We start from the raw sequence: 21,259 nt of genomic DNA on the forward strand, positions 1-21,259 counted from the left end.
CTGGGACTCGGGAATCACACACAATTCAGAAGAGCAACCACCTGTAGCTTGCTGCTAAGCCCAGAAGTGATGGAGTAAACTCCACTGCTTTCCAAAAGCAGTGGGTATGAGCAGGAGGCTGAAGAGGAGCAGGGAAAGGAAGAAGCTGGTGGGGTGGCCGCATGTCCTGGCCCCGCGGGCCTGGAGGAAGTGGCACTCTGAGAGGCAACACGCGCCAAGACGAGCACCAGCAGCCACCGTGCCCCTCTGTGCCCTCCGCATGCGGCGGGAGGCCACGGCCAGGCCCCCCGACCCAGGGGATGGCGCGTCTCCACACGGAAAAACGCTAGGTTGGGGATTTGGGGGGCTGCTGCTGTTTGATTTGATTATTACCGTTTTTAATGTTTTGAATGTGTGCTCTTTAACAGGCAGACCTAGCAGCGGGCTTCCGCTGTGCCACGCGAGAGCCCCCTGAGCGCGGCCGGCTCCGGTGAAGCGCTGCCGTGCGGGGAAGCCATCTTGCAGCGGCGGCGCCAGGTGAGCGCGGCCTGGCCCGGCGCGGCCCCGGGGCGGCCGGGGGTCTCGCCGCGGCCCCGGGCCGGGCGGGGCAGGGCGCGGCGGGCGGGCGGGGCGCGGCGCGGCCGGCAGGCGGCGCTGTCGTGGCGGCGGCGCCGCGCGGGGCACCGCGGAGCCGCAAAGGGTTAAACATGAGCGGGCGGCGGAGTCTCGTTGCCCTTTCGGGGAGGCTGCCAAAAAGGAGGAGGAAAAAAAATAATTAAAAAAAAAAAAAAAAAAAAACAGCGGGAGCTGGGATGGCGGGGCCCTTCCCCTCCGGCGCTCCCGGCCGCGGGAGCCCCGCGGGACGCGGGGGCCGGGGCGCAGCAGCGGGACCACAATGCGGCGGGCGGAGAAAGCAGGAGGGGCAGTGAAAGGCAACATGGAGGGAGGCGCGGAGCGGGCCAGCCCCTGATGCGGCGCTTTCTCCTCCTCCTCCTCCTCCGGGCAGCGGCTCCGGCGGCGCTTCCCTCCCTGGTGGCGGCTGGCGGCGGCGGGTGGAAATGAGCAGGTCGGCGGCGCTTCTCCTCTGCCTGCTGGGCTGCAACGTGTGGAAGGCGGTGACCAAGACCTTAGGGGCGCCCGAGGCGGCTCAAGGTCGGTGCGGGAAGGACGGCGGGAGCGGCGGGCTTTGTGCGGCGGCCCCGGGGGCTGCTCTCCTGCTCCCGGAGGAGGGGGCAAAGTTGGGGGGCGATGCGAGGTTCCCCCCGCTACCCCCCTGCGCTGCCGCCGCTGCCGCCGCGGCGCAGCCGGCACCGCGGAGGGGGCGGCGCCCGCGGCTGCCCCCGCTCCCCAGTAAGGGCTGCCCCACGGCGGGTGCAGCTTTTGTTAAGGGAAGGGGCAGGGGCCGCGGCGGGCCGCATTGTGCTGCCCCTTCCCTCCTGCGCTGCCTCCGAGCGGCCGCAGCTCTCGCATGCGCGCCCGGCAGCCCCGCTCCCCCGCCGCGCCCGCCGCAGGGCCCGGAGCTGCGGTGAGGGGCGGGCTGCGGGGCCGGGGCTGTGGTGGGGGGGAGCGGCTCCCCGGGCGGGCGGCGCGGCGCCCCCGCGGGAAGTTTGCGGCCCTCGGCCGGGCCTTTTGTTCGGCGCCGGGGGCCGCCGCGCCGGGGGCCTGTCACGGAGCCCGCAGGCCTCGCCGCGGGGGGCACGGGCGCCCCGCGGGGCTGCTCCCCCGCCGTCTCCTCGGCGAGGCCCTCGCGGTGGCCGCGGCCTCGGCGGGCGGCTGCCACCTGCCCGCGACCCCGGGCAGCCCGGGGCAGCCCGGCTGGCCCGCGGCGGGCAGCGCGCGCGGGGCGAGCGCAGCCTCCGTGCGGGGCCCCCCTTGCCGCGGGGCTCAGCGAGGTCCCGCTGCCCCACGCAGCGTGTCGAGGGGCTGTTTCTTTCACCGTTGCCTGTCACGAGCTGTGGTCCGTGGCCTGTGTCCTCGTGTTGGGTGCTCGGAAGTACCGGTGCGTTGCAGCAAAGCCAGCTGTGCCGCTAATCCCGTGTCCGGTTTATCCTCTGTGACAGTCTCTACAGATAGCGATAGCGTTTAGGGAATAGGAAGTGCTGAGCTGTAGCTTGGGGACCCTTAAACGTGCGGAGCTGTCAACAGGTAACAACAGAAAAAAACAACGGAGTTGGGTTCTTGCCTTGAAGCTGGTGCTTCAGGTACCAAGATGGTATCAAATTGTGTTGTCATTTCTGTAATTGTGTGGAAAATTCTCTTTGTATATGTGGTTAAAATGGGAGGTATCAGCACAATTAGTGCCTTCTGACTGCCCTATCTCATCTGTACTGTCAAGCTGAATTCCTTGTGGCTGGAAGGACTGACTTGTCTCTGTAGCTGCTACATCCTCATCAAACCTTGATAGTTGATGGTTTAAGTAATAGCAGTTAAGTCAGAAAGTAGAGAACATTTAGATTGAAATAGAATGGTCTAATTTTATCCTCAGCGTATGAACATCTGAGAGCTCTCATAGCTAGCACCATTTTCCGTACTAGCCCAGGCTTTACCCTTTGGATGTGTACATTGGTAAATGGATATGTAAAGCTAGTCTGGTATTAAAGTGCTTTCTGTTCAGCCCAGATGGCTGTTACTGACTATTTAGCAGGAGTCTTTTCTTGCAAGTTCATGCGGTACAAGATTGTAGCTTTCAAGTTCCTAATCATGAGGTATGCACATCTTGGGGTGCACAGACAGTATTTATTATTGGGTAGATTATAAGAAACTGTGGTAGAGAGCCTTTCTCATGATGGGACAGATTAAATGAGACTTGATTAAGATTTTGAGTGCCTGTATTAGCAGACCAGGGTTAAATATGGTCTGGACTTTGGGCTGTTTGAGCCTGGGAGATGTAGTTGGTACAAGGGAGAAGGAAGGGGTGATGAGGGGTTCTTTGCTTCTAGTGTATTTCTTTTTAGCTGCTCTCAGTCTTATGTTCACATGGCTTCAACTTCACTTCTGCTCAGCCAGGGCAATTATACAATCCATGAATATGCAAAGTACTCGTAATTAATCCCCGTGTTTAGCACCCTCTTTAGAAAAGTGGATGAGTTTGGCACACTCTTCCCCTATTTGATTCATTATGCAGATGTATTGTGGCCTCTGAAGGTGTCCTGCTGAACTGTAAGGGACTGGGAGAGGTGTGGGGTTTTGTTTTGTTTTAATATGGTAAATCCTCCACACAGGTAATTTTCCTAATTTTTGTGAATGTGGATGTTGAGTGCCCTGGTGATGAAGCTGTTAAAAGTATGTTTAGGAATGGAAAAAAACATGCATCTTTTCACTCGAGTACAACCTGACAGTGCTTTTGAATGAGAACTAAATTCTGTGTTTTGTTTCTAGATGTTGTTTTATCAGGTATTCCAGAATTGATTTGAAAGAATGCTGACATAATATCCTGAAATGAAAAAGACTTAAGCTGCATTTCTATTGGTGATGTATCTGATAGGTACAGACTGTATGAGATTGATCATATGAACAGAGCCTTTTAAACTGTGGGAGCTTTGTTGAGGAAGGAATTTAAGAACTATATGAAGAAGCAACATGAACCCAGGGAGAATGTAAGCAAAACCTGCCTAATTTGTGAAGGGATTAAATTTCTTTGTTATTTTTAAGCTTGATGTTTCACAGTGAAAGATGAAGATGATCGTTTCTGAGAAACTGGGGGAAAACTCTTTTAAGGGAAATGCTAGAATACTGTGTTGTAATGCAACAGTAAAGTATGACTTTGGTCTGATGCAATGAGTGTTTAGTTCATGTTTTCATTAGTCTTCCTGTCTTACCCATTTTTAAAAACTTCTTAGGTGGCATGCAAATCAAGGACAGTTTTGCCTATGAATATATATGCTCAGGATAGCATATCCTTTCATAATCACAGGATCAAATCAGACACTCTTTTTTTTTTTTTTTTTTTTTTTTTTCTCTCCTAACAGTGAGTAAAAAGTTTAGCTGTCATTTCTTAGCCAGACTCCCCGGTGTCGTGTTGTTCTGCCTGCATGGCAGATGAGGCTGGATCCTCGAGTACTGTTACTTGTTTTTGCCTGCCTGACTGCGACAGCCTTTACATTGCTTAGCATAGTGAAAACTAACTTCACAACTGTTTCACCTGGATATTTTATGAAGACTTCTTTTCTAGGCCATATAGTAATAGTAGTTGGGTGACCTTCAGGGTCTTTGGTTTTTTTAAAGGTAGTTATCCCAAGCGTGCAACTTTAGCCTTCATAAATACAGTTTAGGTGATGGAAAGAGGCTTCAATTTTGCAATGCAGATGTCAGCATGCACTGCTGCGCCATCTCTTTTCATTCAGCTGCAAGTTACTAATGACCTTCAAATGCAAACATTTATTTCACCGAGGCCACAAATGGGCTCATCGGAACAGAAACTAAATTATTCTAGAGCAGTACAAAAGTTGTTGTTTTATTTGAGTGGGAAGGAGGTTGTTTACTTAGTACTATATAGTATCGTAAAATCTTAATGAGGACAATACATTTGTTTGTTTTATGGGTTATCATATCAAGATAAACACAACAGCTTTTTTTCATGTTTGTCTTAAACTACTAATTCTTGCAGCTGTCTAGCAACGGTTTCTCTCAGTTAAGACTATGGCCAAATGAATAAGTAAGATACTTAGTAAGAATGAATAGTAGGTAATGCACAAATAAGATACCTAAGGGTGTAAAATTGCAGCATGTCATCTTTTTTTTTTTTTTTTCCTAGTTTATGTTTATATTCAGTCTTTTGGCTTGTAATACCTGCACAAAGTGACCTGGCATGTACAGTTAAGAGCCTGTGTATACACGTTTATTAAGGGATAGCAAATTCAGATTTCCCGTGGTTTTTGTCTACTTGTGCCTTAAGAAAGTGTAAATTGCCGTGTGTTAGCTAACACGTAGGTTAAAACATCCCCCCCCACACCTTGGCCCATTCTGTTATTATTTTTACTCACCTCATATTGACACCTCTTGAGGAGTGCGACTAGAGCCTTCGTTCTAGAAATTTTTAGGATAGCTGCTTTCTGTGTCAACTTCTAGCCAAGGGAAGCAGTGCTGTCTATATATGCAAAGTTTCTATTACCAGGGAAATGCTGATGCTTTACCGTATGCTTGTCAGTCTACAAATGTGGGTATTTGTAGATGTTTATCAGAAAGGAGAAAAGATTTTGCTTCTAGACTTGTTGGAAAGCTTATAAAGTCTTCAATGGTCTTAAGGCTTTAAAAAGCAGAAATGTCACTCTGTCTACTAGTAGTAGGCCAACTTTAAAGTAACTTTAAACTAGTTTTTACTCTTGTCCGTTTTTGGCGGAAAAGAGAGGGAGAACAAGGTGCACAGCAAGGAAACATGGTGCATAGTCCGCACATTCAATGACTGTCACTGCTTGTCCTGAGCCTGGTCATTTTCTTGAATATAAGCTGTATATGGCAACATTCTCTTACAAATTATATTGACTGAAAGGTACTAGCAAAAGAGGACACAGAATCATAGAATCATTATGGTTGGAAAAGACTTTCACGATCATCGAGTCCAAGCGTATCCATCACCACCATCCCTGCTAAGCCGTGTCCCCAAGTGCCTTGAACACTGCCAGGGACGGGTTCTTCACTGGGCAACCTGTCCCAGTGCTCGACTGCAACGTGTAGGACGTGATGTGTGTGATGGGAAGAACCATTAGAGATTTCTTAAAGGCAGAAGTAAATTTGATCACAGAGCAAACCCTGTGCTTCGTTTTAGCAGCAGCCATTAGCGGCTCTTGGATCCCACAGGAGAACTGGAGGGAATTCACTCTCCTAAATACGGGCCCTTGATCAATAGTTGTGTTATACCCTGCGTCCGTAATTTAGGAAGATGGTGGTTCTTCCTGTGGATCAACCAAAGGCAAATTAAATAGTCTCTTAAAAATACCTGCAGCTTGCATTCAAAGCTTGTATTTTCAGTATTTATTTAGTGGCTGGTTCTAATGGCAATTATCTTATGCGAGCTGCAATTTTTGTAAGATTAATTTCCATTTGCTTCAGTATTAATCAGTTCTGCCTTTAGATACAAAGAAAACCAGCTTTTGTATATTGTTATAATCCTGTCTTCCTACAGTAATCTTACTATACATCTCTCAGGGAGCACAAATAAGGGAGATGGGAGACCCATGTAAAGTGGGTTGTGTTTACCAGAACAAATGACCTTAGTAATAGTAAAATATTTGAAAACAAATGAGTACCATGAGCTTCCTGTCACTGAAAATGAGTTTCCCTTTTCTTCTTTTGATTTACTGAAATTCTGAGTCTATTCTGTCAAGTAAAAAAAAAATGTAGCTACACTTTGTAAGAACCTGTCATACACACTAAAACATTTTGTTTTAGGAAAGGCCAAAGAAAATTGAGTGCTTTTTTTCTTCAAAAAATCCAGATACAATCTCCTGTAAGCTGGCTTACATTAGGGTTTTGGTTATGTAATATCTGGCTGTATATGAATGGGTAATATGGATTATATAAATGCTTTTTAGGAACATTAGTTTTATTGGAAACTGGAAAAATGTATACATTTCTTAATACAGAGCCATAGGAATATGAATATACTGTAATATTTCTTGCTTTTGTTAAAGGCATTGAATTTTCCACTTTAAAATATAAAGACAGAATTACGTTTGACATAATGACATGTTTGAGCCATTAAAAATACCATTCAAATATATTTCAAAATAAAGCTACACTTTTTTCAGTCCATGTAACATGCCACTGTTCTGGTTCGAATAATGTGAAATGCTCCGTTTCAGATGCAACCATTTCACTTTTTTGAAGAGCATCTCATTTTGAGATGATCTGAAGAAATATTTCTTATGGTATTGTCTGTAATTTTGGTTCCCTTTTTAACTCTGTGGGGGTTGGATATATTTAAACCGTGTCAATGTTAAGTACATTTTGGGTGGAATCAGCCTCTGCACAGGCGGGAGCAGGGAGGGAGGAGGCGGCAGCCGCCCTCGGGCATGGAGGCATCCAGGAAGGTGGATTTCCAGCTTTCTCAAGGAAGTCCAGGCAGAAAAAGTGTTGAGAACCACTGTACCATGTGGTAGATGTGAATAATATAATAGCGGTGTTTAATGATACAAGGCTGCTTACCTTGACAGTAAGCAAATGTTGAGGGAAGCAAGAGCTGTAAGGTATTCCTGCTTGGGTAAAAATAGGAGGCCTTCCCGCAGACCTTCTTGCAGCCGTGGTGGCAGCTCCTCCTTGGTTCATTTCACCGTTTTTTTTTCTCATTAGTGAACAGACAGTGTCTTCCTTCATCATTTATAAGCAAGGGCATATAGGAACACAGCAGCTGTTTCTCATATGATGTGAGCGTTTCTTCATAAGACAGCAACAGCAAATGAAGGTAAACGTTGTGTTTGGGCTGTTGTTGGAAGGAGCTAAATGTCCCCTCAGCTCTGTCCAGCGCTTTCCCTCGCCCTCGTGCCCTCCCACAGCGGGCAGACCTCGGACATCGCCGCCGAGAGCTCCGTGGGCCCCTTGATCTCTGGCACTGCCGGAGCACTCCTGAATAGGAGCACTGCGTAGCTCAGACCAAAGGCAAGCACACACTGGGCTACCTGGCTTGCTGATGCCTTTCTCAGGACTCAAACAGGAGTTATTGTCTATGGTAATGTTTACATGTCTAAACCATTTGTCTTTGTACTGTTATGGTTATGAGTCTGAGTATTTCCCTCCTAAGAGTAAATAAGCAAGAAAAGTGCAGAAAGGAGGAAGGGAAGTGTGCAGAGTTGTTGGGGCTTGTCTGTGTGGCTCTCAAACATTTTTAATTAACGCTGTATTCCCAAGACTTGATTTATTCTGGGTTAAGCTGCCCTGTTGCTCTCACCTCTGTCCGTTTCCAGTTGCAGATATTTGTGTTGCTGGGTGGTAAATCAGATCAAGGAGGTGATCCCACGGAAAACTGCGGTGTGCACCAGCTCTGCCCTCGGCTCCCGCCTGCCCTCAGCGGGAATTGTGCGATGAAGGGAAGCGGGGGCCCCCCTTTAGGGCAGCGCTGCCCACGGATGCAGGATCCCAGCGACTGTAGAGCTACACCGTGAGGCTTGGGGCAGATCATCCAGCACATGGGCTGTTGTCTGAAAAGGGGTTATGCCCCATTGCTCAAAGGAAAACTATAAAGATTCTCTTAAACACCAATTTGCTTATATTGGACAAGAAAACTGCTCCGGTTCACACCCTGCTTGTTCATTTAAAGGCAGCTTTGTCCACAGTTTATGCTACGCGTGCAACATGTAGCCCTTAGCAGGTTTTCTACCAGCCATAGGGTCACCTAAGGGTTAGTGCCTTGGCTGTCTTTTCCCTGCCTTTTCCTTAAATATTGCGCTTCTGCCTTGATGTCTGCTAGATAAGAGAGTCTGCTGAAAGATAGGAAGTTTTTATTTCTTGTTTCCGCCTCCTTCCTTTGGCCCTTTCCTCCTGCAGCAGGAGCTCTGGCCGGGACGTGCGTCCTGCTCGGGAGCGTGAGCTCGTCCCGGTGCTGCGGGCAGGATGGGCCGCGCGGGCTCCCGGCGCGAGCGCCTCGCGCTCCCCCGGCCTCGCGCTCCCCCGGCCTCGCGCTCCCCCGGCCTCGCGCTCCCCCGGCCTCGCGCTCCCCCGGCCTCGCTCTCGGCGTGCTCCTGGCGAGCTTGGAAACCTGCTGAGTAGCATGCTGACCTGGGCAAACATTGCAGGAGTTTAGAAAGCTACTTGCGGTAATAATGTCGACAGACACTGTGAGGCACAGCAAAGTGTTTGGCTGTTAGTACCCTGAGTATTCTTGCAGCTTGGCTTCTCCCAGCTGCGAGGCTGCAGTCGAGGTCCTGGCAAATAGCTTAAGTGTGAGGCAGGCTCTGGATTCATGATGTATGATTTACAGGAGCCAGCAACACAGATGGTTTAAATGAGAGCTGTGTTTTCATTGTTTTGCAGAGTGGGAGGGGCAAGTGTTACTTTTTTCCAACTATTAAAACTTTAATATGAAAGAAGCTCATTTTCCTCAAAAATTAAAATTTCCTTTCTTCTCACCCAGTGCTTTGTAAGACAGGATAGCTTCTTCTTTTCATAGGCTACTGTTAGTTAATACTTTCTAGAGGAAGCTACAGCATCGTGCTTACTTGATGTAAATGTTGTTGTTAGCAATCTACATGAGAGGAGAAATTAAAAATACACTTGCTTTAAGAAGCCTGAAGCCATTAGCAGCAAGAGCTTCTAATGGGATGAATTTCAAGTTTGCATATTGCTGCAAGCTATCGAGTTATAAGTGCAACAGGCTTTGGAATACGAAACTATTAAAAGTGCTTTAAAATCAGTTGTTGAAGGAAGAGAATATGATGTACTAAAACTCATGCTGAAAACTATTAGCTTTTTCAGACATTTGATTAGATAAGGACTTCCTTCTTTAAATCAGATATGAGCAGCCAGCTGCTCCATGAAGCGCTGCTTCACTGAGAGCTGCTTGGCACTCCTTAGCTATGTGCACAATCTTGCTGGAGATCTTGCTTTAATTATACTTTACCTATGTGTAGCTAGTTAGTCTCATGTTAATGCTCTGCTTTTGTCTTGTTTTTATTTGGTATCAGCATGGTTTACTGTCATTTCAGAGAGAGGCCTGAGTCCCTTGGAAAGGGGACCGAGGTGGTGTCACGTCACTCACTTTTCTGCACAGAAAAGTTTCTTGGGCTTTGGAGGAGCAGAGGGTTGGATAACAAGAAGAGCCATTTCTGTAGCACTGTCTGTAGAAAGGTAATAGTTATTCTTACGTGGAAATTAATGCATGATTTTAAGTGAATCGTCCAGATTTTCAAAAATTCTGTGACAAAAGCAAAAAAAACTGTATATGTGCGTACTCTAGAGCAAGCTCTTACAAACAATAATGGCCCTGGAGGCTGTACGGGAGCTGTAGAGAATCTGCTCACTGTGGGAATCCGATTCCTGGCAAAAAAAAAAAGTAATCCTGATGCAGTCAGGTGCTAGGAATCATGGCTCAATTACCTAGCCAGAATGATCAAGTATCATCTTCCATTTCCCCTAGTCTTACAGCGTGGTGGAAAATATTAACGCTCACGTTCATAGAGCTAGAACCATGCCAGGCTCTCCCAGGCGTTTCTTCAATCCACGTATTATTTAATCGGGATGCCTGCGCTTGCAAAGTTGTGGTGACTGTAGCTTTTCCTAAAAGGCCTGTATTGCATTGGGGTGAGAAGGGAATGCAGAGCGGTGCTCCTTGACCCTGGTACAGTTTCCATGCCTTTCCACCCCATGTTACCTCGTGGCATTCTGCCTATTGCTGTGCTGAGCTAGGGACTCTGAAAAGTCCCTGGTGAAAGAGCCCTTGCAGACCTGGGGGCTCGCTCTAAGTAAATATTTTATGGCAGTATCATTTTGCAGGGCTGATCATTGCTTACCTTCTGGTGTGCCTTTTGGAGATGTTAAATTGCAGCCTTTGTTACTCAAAGTCTAGTTAAAATTCAGCAGAGCTTTTAACACTCCAGAGTTAAGAAGGAGATGCATTGCATTTGCTAAAGGGAATCATACTTTCTCTTGCAGAGTTGCCTGAGTTGCATCAATAAGTTGTGCTTATAGCATCTTGAATGTATAATAGAAGTTGGCCATGTCTTCTGTGCTCAAACGAACAAACAAAAACTTCCGTACTTGCATGTGGCACATGAACATCTCGGGCACATCGGGAATGTGTGGAGGACCAAGATCCCTGTCTAGGTCACTGTCTAGGTTGCAGCTGGGAATAAACCTGGACCAGGGTCTGGGGTTTTAATCCCTGCCATCTTTAACCATTAGGAGTCTTTTAATGAAATTTACTGATCCCTGGTCATGACTACTTCAGGACCCTCTTGAAATGGTTTTCAGATTTAGTAATCGCTTTCTTGCTATGCCCTTTGCAAGCTGCTTTTCTTTGCCTGGCCTGTGGAGGGGCCGAGGCCAGAGGTGGGACTGAAGCCTGAATTTGCAGGGTAGAAGGTTGTTCCAGCAGCCAACTGCCACCTTAATGACTGTTTTCTGTTAATGCTGATGTTCAAAGAACTTGAGGTCGTTTTTTGTGTAAATAGACAGTCACTTTGTCCCCAAAGTGGATGACAAGCTTGGTTTCAGAATATATGTATGATACAATGAGCATAAGAGAAATTAGTCAGCATAAAGATGGTAGGCTGATATGTAAATTTTTTTATGGAGGAAATGAAATTTGGATGAGTTCCAAAGAACTCAGTACTAAGAAGCTTCCTCCTTTTCCTCTCCGTCTTTCCTTCATCATCCTCTCCCTTTTGAGTTGGGTGTAATTTTTAACTTATCTTAATCAGTTAGAAGAGAACCTGTATTTTCAAGAGTAGTGATGTAGACAAATCTGTATTTCAAACATACTTTCAAACTTGATATTGCTGGTAACACCAGAATCTCATTTTCCATTTTTAAGCAGCAGGAAGATTAAGCTACTTCAAACAATTATATGCAAGCTGCTGTTAGAAGCACGCATTTGTCTGTCATTACAATGCAGAAAAGACCATAAGAAGCAATTTTTTTAATGCAGCAGGATGTGAGGCACAGTACAGGTAAAGGCAGATTTTGGAGAAGTCTGCTTGTAACTAATTGAACTTGCAAACAATGTTATTGTGCTCCTAGTATAATGCTGGGTTTAGGCTTTGTTGTTAAGCCAGACTGGTGGCTTCACATATGACTTTGAGGTAGTCACATATTGCGTTTACTGGGCCTCTTTGCCCAAGGGAGAAATAAAATATTGTATGTGTTATACCATGCTAAACAGATGGGAGGAAAAGACAAGATTCATTTCCTTGTCCTGAATTAATCACATTATTACTGCATTTTAGGTTTTTAAAACCTTGCAGAATAGAGAAGAAGTATTATCTTGCTTTAATTTAACTCAGCTTGTGTTAAAAACAGATTAGCGATGCATTGTCACTAGCTTTCCTGAGTGCACCCGAAGGAGTCAGAATTCCACGTTCGCCAAAGGCTTCGTGCCTCCCACTGCTGCTGCTCGTGGCCGCGGTCGCGGGTTGCCCGCTGGAGCCCTCGGTGTTTGCGCACACGCAGGCGAGCGCGCGGCCCCATCTCGCAGAGCCATATGGTATGAATCAAACTTTACCTCGCAGTACTAAAAATGTGATGTGTTTTCCACCATTTTCAGGGGTGTGCTCATATATGGTATACTGTGCTTCGAACAACTTCGTGGGTGTCTTTGTGACTGGTCCTTGTTCTACGGATTAATGTGATATCCAGGGTACGTGGCGTGGGTTTTGGCCTTGCATTGCTGTGGCTATTTTAATAACACCAGGAGTTGCCTTCTCTGTACTTTTCTGCTAATTGGCTTCGTTCAAAGCAGCTTTGGCTTGGGAACATATACAGATGTGGTTTTTCTTCCTCATTCGTGGCAGTGGCTTTGAAATAAATCATGCCTTGTAGCAGATACAAGGCATGTGAATTAATTGAGTGTACAAGTATGTGCACTTCCTTGTTCAAGTTTTTTAAACAATCTGTTGGGGCCTCTAATTAAGCATCACTGTCTTCTCGTCTCTTATTTCTGTGGCTTTCACTGTATTTGCATACTGTTATGAGGGGGAGTTCTTACAAATTTCCACCTTTCTCAGGAACAGTGGATTTTAATAATAGACTTTTAAATCTTTTATATAGATTTTTTTCTAAGTGATGTATGTTTATTTCACTCAATTCAAGTTGCTCGACAAAATTCAGGCTTAGTACCTTCGATACTGTAAAAAACTGCTTTTAAAGGTAAAAATGCAATTAACAGTAACAAAAAGTGACCTATTTTGTATTGTCTTGTCTTTGCCAATAAGTTCTGCTCTGTGACAGTGACAGTAAGTCTTTAGTTTCTAACTCATGGTGGGCTTTAAGTGTATTTTTTTTTTTACCTGATTGATTTGCTTTATCAGAAACATAAGCTATCAAAGCCTATTATGCATATTTAAGTAAGGGGATGTGCCTTCTACATTGATCCCTTTGTAAAAGCCCTGACTCCTCCCTTGTAAATGTTTCCGGCACAGCTGAACCTTGAGCCGCCAGTGTCACCTGGACAGTGTGTTCCCACGTGCAGGGGCTGTGGCCTTGCTGGAGCGGCCGTAACTGCATCACACGGTCACGTCCACCTTGACCTTCGGGGGAGACAACCACGCATCCTCCTTGGCATCTCCCGGCGGCTCCCTTTGAGCAAGGAGCACGGTGGGGCTGAAGGACGAAGGTGTCTGTTTGTATGGGATACGTGCTAAGACTTAGTCTGTCGTTCCCGGGTCGACTTTCTGGAGGATCTCCCTCCTGGAGGTGAAATCTGGAGGCGTTTTATGGTTTGTCAGATCCACTCACCTCCAGGCAGCAATTCAAATTGCATGTAACTTCATATTTCATAGAATTTTATTTTACTTAGGTACCAACTTAGTAAGTTGTCCATGGCTTGATAGTTTTCAGCTTGTATGCTCACTGCTTTAATTGCAGAGGCATTTCAGCTTCTGAAACACTTGCTCATGCTTTTCGTTCTTCTCCCAGAAGTATGGAGATTAAGGATTATTTAAGGAAAGTTTGGATAGCTTGAAAGCCACGAAAGTAGTTTATGGCTACTAACTGTTGTGGTTTTAGCCAGTCCTTTGTGCTTTTTGACATATTGCAGCCAGGCCTAGGAGCTGTGTGTGTTGGCTCTCTGACAGGCTGGTGCGACTTCTGAACAGCAACCTCGTAGGCATGGGCTGTGGGGAGGTGCTGAACATCCTATGGTGAGCAGGCTGTGCTTCTGTTTCCTCACGTGTCTTACAACCTCGTTATTTTTTTCTTCAAGTGTCTCTGTGTCCAGATTATGTGGATCTATGCAACGATGAGAGGAATAATCCTTATGGTGCTCTATGAACTCAGTGAGGGATATTTTAAAAACTCCTTGCGTTGCTTTCCGTTCAGAAAAACAGTGGTTGCTGTGGTGGTTTCTGCCTTGCTGTGGGAGTTTGGAACAAGTGTCTCATTGTTCTGGTTTCGATACTTGCTCTGGGCAGATGCAGGGCTTGCACCGCTCACCGGCGCTTTAACTTCTCGCTTGGTAATAATATATCTGTGTATAACAGCAGTGCATCGAGGCTGCAGTTTATGACCAGCGTTTCGCTGAGCGGTATACTGTCAGATCATTCTGTTTTCTGAATTAGTAGCAAAATCCCTTAGCTTTCTTCAGCAAAGAATCTTGCAATTTTGCTTTTTTCCAGTGCCTGTGGAGCTAAATAGAAGCTCTACTTTGTTAGTTTGTGTAATGCTGTGGGCTGTGCACTGTTGAAAAGCAAGTAAGGTAAAAATGGAGGGGGAAAGAAAGGTCATATGGAAAATGCGAGAAGTTGGAAGAGGTAAACAAAAAAGATGATGATGGGTGACAGCCACCTATATGCATCTTACAGGCTTAGGGTTCTTGTAAACCAGAAAGAGGAGAAAGTGCCCATCCGTATTTGCCAAAGGGACACAGTGCTTAGGAGGGCTCTAGAGAAAGAGCTGGAGCAGGAGCCGGCTGACAGTTACTGCTCATTCGTTCTTGCAGACAGCTTGGAGCTGACCTACGTGGATGCTTTTGGAGCTAGTACATTGAATGTACAGTTAGGGCACTATAGCTGCTGTTGAATATTTACTTCTCTGTGGGAACTGGGGCTCTCAGGCCTTCAGGGGCTTGGAAGTGACTGATGAAGGGAGTTGATGCAGGGTGTTCAGCTTTATGTAGTGATGTACAGTGGGGTAGTGATGAAACAGCTTTTCTTCCTAGATGCAGTAAAGAGGATCTTAAGGGAAAAGTGGCATTCCTTTGGGTAATTATAAACAGCTTCTATCCAGTTTTATATACATAAATATAGCATATATAATATGTCTCTATATAATTTCTTTATATATAAAAATACATATAGAAAAAGGTTTTGTGGAAGATTCTGCTGTGCTGCTTTCTTCAAAAGCAACCTCTGATTGCTGCCACGCTCCTGTTCTCGACACGTTTACAGCGGCCTCTCTCGTGTGGCGCTTGCCCATCGGCGCCGGTCGTGCTGCCCTGCTGCTGAGGCGCCGTCTCTGCGCTCTGCGGCCATCGCGGCTGCGTTTCGGGGCCCTCGCTTGTTCTTTGCTTCCTGAGCACCTTAACAAGAAACTGGTGTGTCCTGTGCTGGGCTCTCTGGCTGCTCCTCTTCCACAGGCACACTCCTCGTTTTCTGCTCTGCCTGTCCCTTGCGCTTGGGGGTGTCTTTTGGGCTCTGTCCTTCTCCCTCGTCCCGTGTATTTTTTTCCCTCTAGGAAATCTTGCTGCTCTGTTCAACCTTACTCATGTAGGTCTTGTCCAATTCTTCCTACTCTTTTAACTGTGATTTCTCTGTTTTGGTCACAGTCAGCTCCTGGCCATACCATAGTTTATTACTACTGAAAGATTCAGAGAAGGACATTCCCTGCTGTGTCTTACTGCTGACTGCTGTAGTCATTGCTCTGCTTGGGTGCTTTAGCCAGAAGTTCCAGGGGGTAGGACCTCAAGTGCACTGCAAACTGCAAAACCCCAAAGAGCCTAAAGCAACAGCTGCCAAACAGCTCTAACTCTGCACCTTCTGTTTTCTTTTGTATTATGAGTGAAGAATAAAGTTAATATTTTTATCAAAAATTTAGGACTGCCTCATGAACTAATGAGAATCAGATGCTGACTTTTATTGTGTGGCTCTCTAAAGAGTTAAAACATGATAGCAAGGGTGTTAATCTAGCAGATGTCTTCTGTTCATGTTTTAAACCCAGCATGTACATGCAAGGATGTTTTTAATAAAAAGACAGATATTTAATTCCAAGAAATATACAGGTCATATGCCAGAACAAATGCAATTTGTGATTTCTGGTTAATTTTTATTATTATTATTTTAGAATTATTTCCTTGGGGGCCATTTGTAGTTTTTGGAGCACTTTGTAACATTCAGTAATAGTCTCAAGATTTTGTGTATTACATAAACTTCAGATTTCCTTGCTGGTAATCTGTGTTTATTTGGCTTTCTGAAAGCTATTGCAGGCACCAGCAATAGTCTGCATTTGATTTTTGGATTACTGTGGGTTTTTTTCTCTTTTTTGGTTTACTAGCACAGGCTACCTTTCCTCTTTTGGCTCGGACCTGGAACCATCATGGCTGTTAACTGCAGAATATGGAAAGCAAATATTTGCTAGCTATGTGTAAAGGGACACTCTCTTCCTTCTCCATTCTGGCATGTAAAATGGTTGCACATTATTCTCAGAACAGGTAGCTTGGTCAGTGGGGTTGCAGAGGACACTTATATGTGAAACAGAAGTGGGAACAGGACAAAACCCTTTTTTGTGTCAGTTTGTGCTTCTCCTGCAACGAGAGCTGGGAATGTCACGGCAGCAATCGGAGGTGGTGGTCAGCGTGTCACCGCTACTCCCTGTAGCGCAGTGACAGGTAATGCAGCACGGCGCACACGGGAGGTGGTGGTCAGCGTGTCACCGCTACTCCCTATAGTGCAGTGACAGGTAATGCAGCACAGCGCACACGGGAGGTGGTGGTCAGCGTGTCACCGCTACTCCCCGTAGCGCAGTGACAGGTAATGCAGCACGGCGCACACGGGAGGTGGTGGTCAGCGTGTCACCGCTACTCCCCGTAGCACAGTGACAGGTAATGCAGCACGGCGCACACGGGAGGTGGTGGTCAGCGTGTCACCGCTACTCCCTATAGTGCAGTGACAGGTAATGCAGCACGGCGCACACGGGAGGTGGTGGTCAGCGTGTCACCGCTACTCCCCGTAGCGCAGTGACAGGTAATGCAGCACAGCACACACAGGAGGTGGTGGTCAGCGTGTCACCGCTACTCCCTGTAGCGCAGTGACAGGTAATGGAGCACAGCACACACGGGAGGTGGTGGTCAGCGTGTCACCGCTACTCTCTGTAGTGCAGTGACAGGTAATGCAGCACAGCACACACGGGAGGTGGTGGTCAGCGTGTCACCGCTACTCCCCGTAGCGCAGTGACAGGTAATGCAGCACAGCAGTGTGTTGCGTTCTTTTCTTAACGTAAACGTGGTTCGGGTTCTGTACCTGTAGTTGCAAATGTGGATCATGACTGAACTGTAGGAGCAAGGGACTGACTGCACCAGGCCAGGCTGTCATCCATATTGCGGGCACCGTACCTTTTTTTTTTTTTTTTTTTTTTTTTTTTTTCTTCCAAATCTGATTGACCTTATCTTGAAACCGAGTTCTGCTTGATCACACCTTTTGTGTGTCAGATTTCCAGAGCATTTCAGTTTTTATTTGTGACATTGTGCAGGTGAGGGCAAGCGCTTCAATACACTTATCTGCAAACAAAAGTAATTTTCAAAGCTTGAGTGACCCAACAGCATGAACCCACTGGTTGAATCGTGGAGACAAACAGTTGTATAAACACCTTCATGCAAAGAAAGAGTGAATGTTTTAAGCAGTTTTATAATATTCTCCCATGCTTGGAAGAATCAGCTTAGGATGATTCCGTAGTGAGTGATTTTTCACCAGGAATCTGTCAGTGGGACTGCACTGAGTCAGCATGGGGCTGGTGTTGCACGGATCGGGTGTGCTCAGGTAGAGCCTCACAAGCTTTACGTGCAGGGTGATAATACTCAGAAGAGCAATGGCAGCAGGTACCTTGAGTAGGAGAGCGTCACTCGGGGCTGGTGGTTACACCTGTGCTCGGTGCCCAGGGCTAGAGGCCGTGGCGCCAGCGCCCAGTCCCGTGGCCGCCCAAGCGCCCCGTGTCTCCGGGCCGTGCGGCACCGCTCTCCCTTCCGTGGGTTCCTGTGTGGTGCTGGTGCAGGCACAGGGCCATGGCAGTCTTTCTCCTTTCCCAGAAAAGAGGAAACAGGCGCTTCAGGCCTTGAATAAACATCTAAACATAAGCGTGTGATGAGTGCAGATAACAGAATTATTAAACTTCTTGTTTCTATAATGTTTCTTGTTAGCTAGCTTTTGAACTACATATGAACTTGCTTCCTTAGTGCCTGCCTTTTTTTCCCCCCTCATGTCACATTTAACTTAGTTTTCCTCCGATACAGCCTGCTCACATTAATCATTTTTATCTGATAGGCAGTATCAGCATGTCAGAGTATATAATTGACTTCTTTTTTGACCTTCAGCTTTTTGGGACTCAGTGCTACGTCTCGGTATTGCCCAAACTTTTAGTTCTTTATCCCTCCAAACAAAAAAGCGGTTTTGTGTTTTGTTTTGATGTTGGTACGGTTCCATTTGCTACAGTTTCCTGTAGGCCAGACCTTGCCACCCACAGGTTGCTTCCGTTGGGCCCTCTGCCTTTCCTCAGAGCACATGGGGAAGGTTTTGGGTCGTAGCAAGTGCTTGAGCGGAGTCCAGGCTCACGTAGAGCTGAAAACTCCCTGTCCCTGGTGCACAAGGAGCTCTGCACAGAGCAGGGGCTTCTGCAGAGGCTGCTCGGGCCTCTGCAAGGCCTGGGGCAGGGGTGTCTCTTGGCATTAGACTCACTTATTCAGGACACATTTTATTTTTTTCACTTTGTTACTGGTTGTAAAACCCTAAGGCAGCTATTCAGGGCAACTCACAGTTCAGTTTCTTTACGGCTTTTATTGCTGTAACTCTGTGCTTTCTGTTTTCACAAATAGGAAGGTAGTTCTCATAAAGCCTTTGTAAACTTTCTTATCCCAAGATCTTTGTATTCTTCTGCTTACCTTAACTGTTCTTGCTATTCTGTGGTTTTAACTGATTTTACAAACTGCTCTGCTTTTGTGTTAGAGTTGGAATGATCTTATCAAAGCTGATAACTAGAAGGGCATGTGCCTATTTTCTGCTGTCACTTTGTTAGTGGCAGGTGTAAAACGGACCTAACACTCTTAATGACATAAATGAATCTAGTTAGATCTATATCATTCACTTATTAATTCTGTTAATGATCTTGAAATAATTGTTTTCATGGTGCAATAACCCAGTAGTATGAAAAAGCACCTTATTTATCGGGATCACTAGCAGAATTTGTCTGTTCAGATTTTTACCCGTGATCATTTAGCTCTTTCCTTTTAGCTTTATGAAGGAAGGAAGTCTTTGGTGTCTTCAAGTCTTCAAGTTACACTTGTCTATAGAATTCCAGAACTGATTTCTCCTCTAAAACTTATAAACACCAAATCTCTCTTTACCTATAACTGTGAGGCTGTTAGTAATGTTTCCTAAGGATTTAGCTTCACGTTTGGCATTGCCAAAACATTCCTGTGTGATTTAGCACACTGTGGCCTGTGAGTAGATACTGAGTACTTTTTCAAGGAGATGTTTATTCACACTTCTACAAATAACATTTCTAAAGCTTTAATTTTACAACATTCTCTCCAACACGCGTTAAAAAGAGTATACATTTTTGTATTTAGGAGTCTCTTCTTAGTAAGAAGAGTTTCTCAGTTGGAAGCTCACGAGTTGTTAGTGAGAGAGGGCGAGAAAGGACCGGCCATGTCGGTCAAGCATGAGTTGGTGCCGCAGAGATCCAGCTCGGAGGGACTCGCAGGTGGGACCCGCGGCGTGTCGGGAGGGAGATCCAGCGCGGAGGGACCCGCGGGTGGGACCCGCGGCGTGTCGGGAGGGAGATCCAGCTCGGAGGGACTCGCGGGCGGGACCCGCGGCGTCGGGCGGGAGATCCAGCTCGGAGGGACTCGCGGGCAGGACCCGCGGCGTGTCGGGAGGGAGATCCAGCTCGGTGGGACCCGCAGCGTGTCGGGAGGGAGATCCAGCGCGGAGGGGCTCGCGGGTGGGACCCGCGGCGTGTCGGGAGGGAGATCCAGCTCGGAGGGACCCACGGGCAGGACCCGCGGCGTGTCGGGCGGGAGATCCAGCTCGGAGGGACTCGCAGGTGGGACCCGCGGCGTCGGGCGGGAGATCCAGCGCGGAGGGGCTCGCGGGCGGGACCCGCGGCGTGTCGGGAGGGAGATCCAGCGCGGAGGGACCCGCGGGTGGGACCCGCGGCGTGTCGGGCGGGAGATCCAGCTCGGTGGGACCCGCAGCGTGTCGGGCGGGAGATCCAGCTCGGAGGGACCCGCGGGCGGGACCCGCGGCGTGTCGGACGGGATGCCCTCGGCAGAAAGCGCCTTCGCTGGCACCAGGCCGTGCTGGCCTGGTTCCTGGCCCGCTTTGGGAAGGATTAGTTCATACCTTTGAAAAGAGTTGCTGAGTTGATAAGGCAAAGGAGAGTTTATCGCAACCAGCAGAGAACAAAAGTAGCCAGGAACTTATTTATCTTGGCAAAATGAAGGTTGGGAAGTGATTGCTTTTGCACATACAGGGAAAGAAAAGGCCTACTTGAGGAAAACATAACCCTAAGCAAAGCGGCCACGAGGCAGCCACTGAGGGTGCGTTCTGGCCCAGCACGCTAACGGGCAGTGACAGATGATATGTAATTATCTTAAAGACAGGATTTGAACAGTTGGACTGTTTTTAGTTTTGCACTTTTCCTGTGGTGGCACAGACCTGGAATGGACAACCCCAAAGATTCTTTTATATCCCATTGAACTAACTTAAAATATCTTTGCTAAAAATAAATAGAAAAAATAGAAACATGAAAATACACCAGGACAGGGAAGGTCCAGCTAAAATATGTTCTTTCTTTGGTTTCTGTTAAGTAGGATACTTTTTAAAATGAGAGGGAAAAAAAAGTCAAAAAAATGGCCCTTGTTTTTCCACTATTTAAATAAAAGACAGTATCAATGCACAAAGCTGAAAAAGGACTTCTGATGTCTGGAGGATTACACTTCCTTTTGTATTTTTATTCCAGTGTATTAAGGCTTGTGTGTTAGTATTTCTGCCGATTTCTGTACAGATTCCTCTTGCTTTTAAACAGAAGTCATTTTTATCCCTTTTTACTGAAAGGGAATTCTTGCTGTGATGAGTACAAGTATAGATTTATTCCCAGTACACATGGAAAATCATTAATGTAGATGAGGGAGTAAAAAGAACAATACTGTAACTGTATTGCTCTGCTGATCAGAGTGAGGTTGCATTTATTTATTTATTTGAAGGTTAGTCACTAGTACAAAACCACCACTGACTACCAAAAGCACTATGGAAAACAGATCAAACTTGTAAAGACAGTGGTTTATTTTTTTTGAAAATTAAATGACTATTAATAAATGGCATTACCTACACAAAGGTGAGACTGCTGCAGATGTTGTCTTAATGAGCTGGAGCTTTGCGTTCATGGTGGTCTTGTTCTTCAAAACCTGCTTTTTGAACAGCAGCTGTCTACT

The 21,259-nt window shown here is 46.6% G+C and overlaps 1 protein-coding gene across 1 annotated transcript in view; it reads left to right on the forward strand.

The window, feature by feature from the left end:
- The first annotated feature begins 625 nt into the window (after nucleotides 1-625).
- The window catches only part of FAM171A1 (family with sequence similarity 171 member A1), a 77,663-nt gene continuing 57,029 nt past the window's right edge, over nucleotides 626-21,259 (forward strand). Inside the window, exon 1 of the mRNA XM_088533541.1 lies at nucleotides 626-1,131. Within this exon, the coding sequence (XP_088389667.1) occupies nucleotides 1,038-1,131 (94 nt within the window). The 5' untranslated portion in view covers nucleotides 626-1,037. The remainder of the gene's footprint in view (nucleotides 1,132-21,259) is intronic.

This window comes from Tinamus guttatus, unplaced genomic scaffold (genome assembly GCF_059628265.1).
Source record: "Tinamus guttatus ecotype Peru unplaced genomic scaffold, ASM5962826v1 Tinamus_guttatus_pri_ptg000509l, whole genome shotgun sequence".
NCBI classification, from domain to species: Eukaryota; Metazoa; Chordata; class Aves; order Tinamiformes; family Tinamidae; genus Tinamus; species Tinamus guttatus.